Below are 1,236 nucleotides of genomic sequence, written 5' to 3'. Positions count from 1 at the left end.
GTGATGATGGAGCTACAGTAATGATGGCGCTACAGTGATGATGGAGTTACAGTGGTGATGGAGCTACAGTGGTAATGGAGTTACAGTGGTGATGGAGCTACAATAATGATGGCGCTACAGTGATGATGGAGCTACAGTGGTGATGGAGTTACAGTAATGATGGAGCTACAGTGATGATGGAGTTACAGTGGTGATGGAGCTACAGTGATGATGGGGCTACAGTAATGATGGGGCTACAGTGATGATGGAGCTACAGTAATGATGGCGCTACAGTGATGATGGAGTTACAGTGGTGATGGAGCTACAGTGGTAATGGAGTTACAGTGGTGATGGAGCTACAATAATGATGGCGCTACAGTGATGATGGAGTTACAGTGGTGATGGAGCTACAGTGATGATGGGGCTACAGTAATGATGGGGCTACAGTGGTGATGGAGCTACAGTGGTGATGGGGCTACAGTGGTGACGGAGTTACAGTGGTGATGGAGCTACAGTGGTGATGGAGCTACAGTGATGATGGAGCTACAGTGAAGTCTCTTGCTCTTACCTCCACCATAGACTCCACCACTCATGTCTCTCTCTCAGTCCCTCCAGTTTCACTCCTCAGATGTGTCGCATGCAGGAATGTGGTGTTGACCCGACAGGCTGGAGATCGCTCCTCTCGCACGGGCCTCTCTTCCTTCACCGCGAGCTGCAGCTCGGCAACCACAAGCAAAAGTGCGCGTGCGTGCACCCCCGCTCAGACAGCGAGAGAGACATTCTGTGCTCAGGGATCACCCTTTCTGCAGGAGTGTGTGTGTGTGTGTGAAGGATTTGGTGGGGGTATTTTTATAGAACCACACTCTGGGTTCATATTTATATTTAATATTAATAAACCTGAACATCAGCGAGGGATGAAGATGAAGAGGAGGAGTGTAACATGGCGGTCCCAGGCTGGGCTGAGTTTAGAATGGTAAAACGGCGCCCCCTGTTGGTGCTGCAACACTGCACACAAACATGGTGCAGCTGATAATCGATGGATGTGATCAAGTTGATGATGTGTCCTAGAAAACATCAGTGATTGATTTTATATAAAACATTTGGACTGAAACAGAATGTCGGGGTCAGTTAATAAATACAACCTTTCAGAATAAAAGTATGCGCAGCCCTAACGTCTTACAGAGACAGGTACAGAGACAGGTACAGACACAGGTACAGGTTCAGAGACAGGTACAGACACAGGTACAGGTTCAGAGA

The 1,236-nt window shown here is 48.2% G+C and overlaps 1 protein-coding gene across 1 annotated transcript in view; it reads right to left on the bottom strand.

Annotated features, from left to right (window-relative positions):
- The window catches only part of actl6b (actin-like 6B), a 12,465-nt gene extending 11,229 nt beyond the window's left edge, over positions 1 to 1,236 (bottom strand). Inside the window, exon 1 of the mRNA XM_072696667.1 lies at positions 548 to 1,236. Coding sequence (XP_072552768.1) covers positions 548 to 572 — 25 coding nt within the window. The 5' untranslated portion in view covers positions 573 to 1,236. The remainder of the gene's footprint in view (positions 1 to 547) is intronic.

Source organism: Salminus brasiliensis, chromosome 14, assembly GCF_030463535.1.
Source record: "Salminus brasiliensis chromosome 14, fSalBra1.hap2, whole genome shotgun sequence".
Classification (NCBI taxonomy): Eukaryota; Metazoa; Chordata; class Actinopteri; order Characiformes; family Bryconidae; genus Salminus; species Salminus brasiliensis.
The sequence above is the reverse complement of the archived record's forward strand: the minus strand, read 5'-3'. Positions and strand labels throughout refer to the sequence as shown.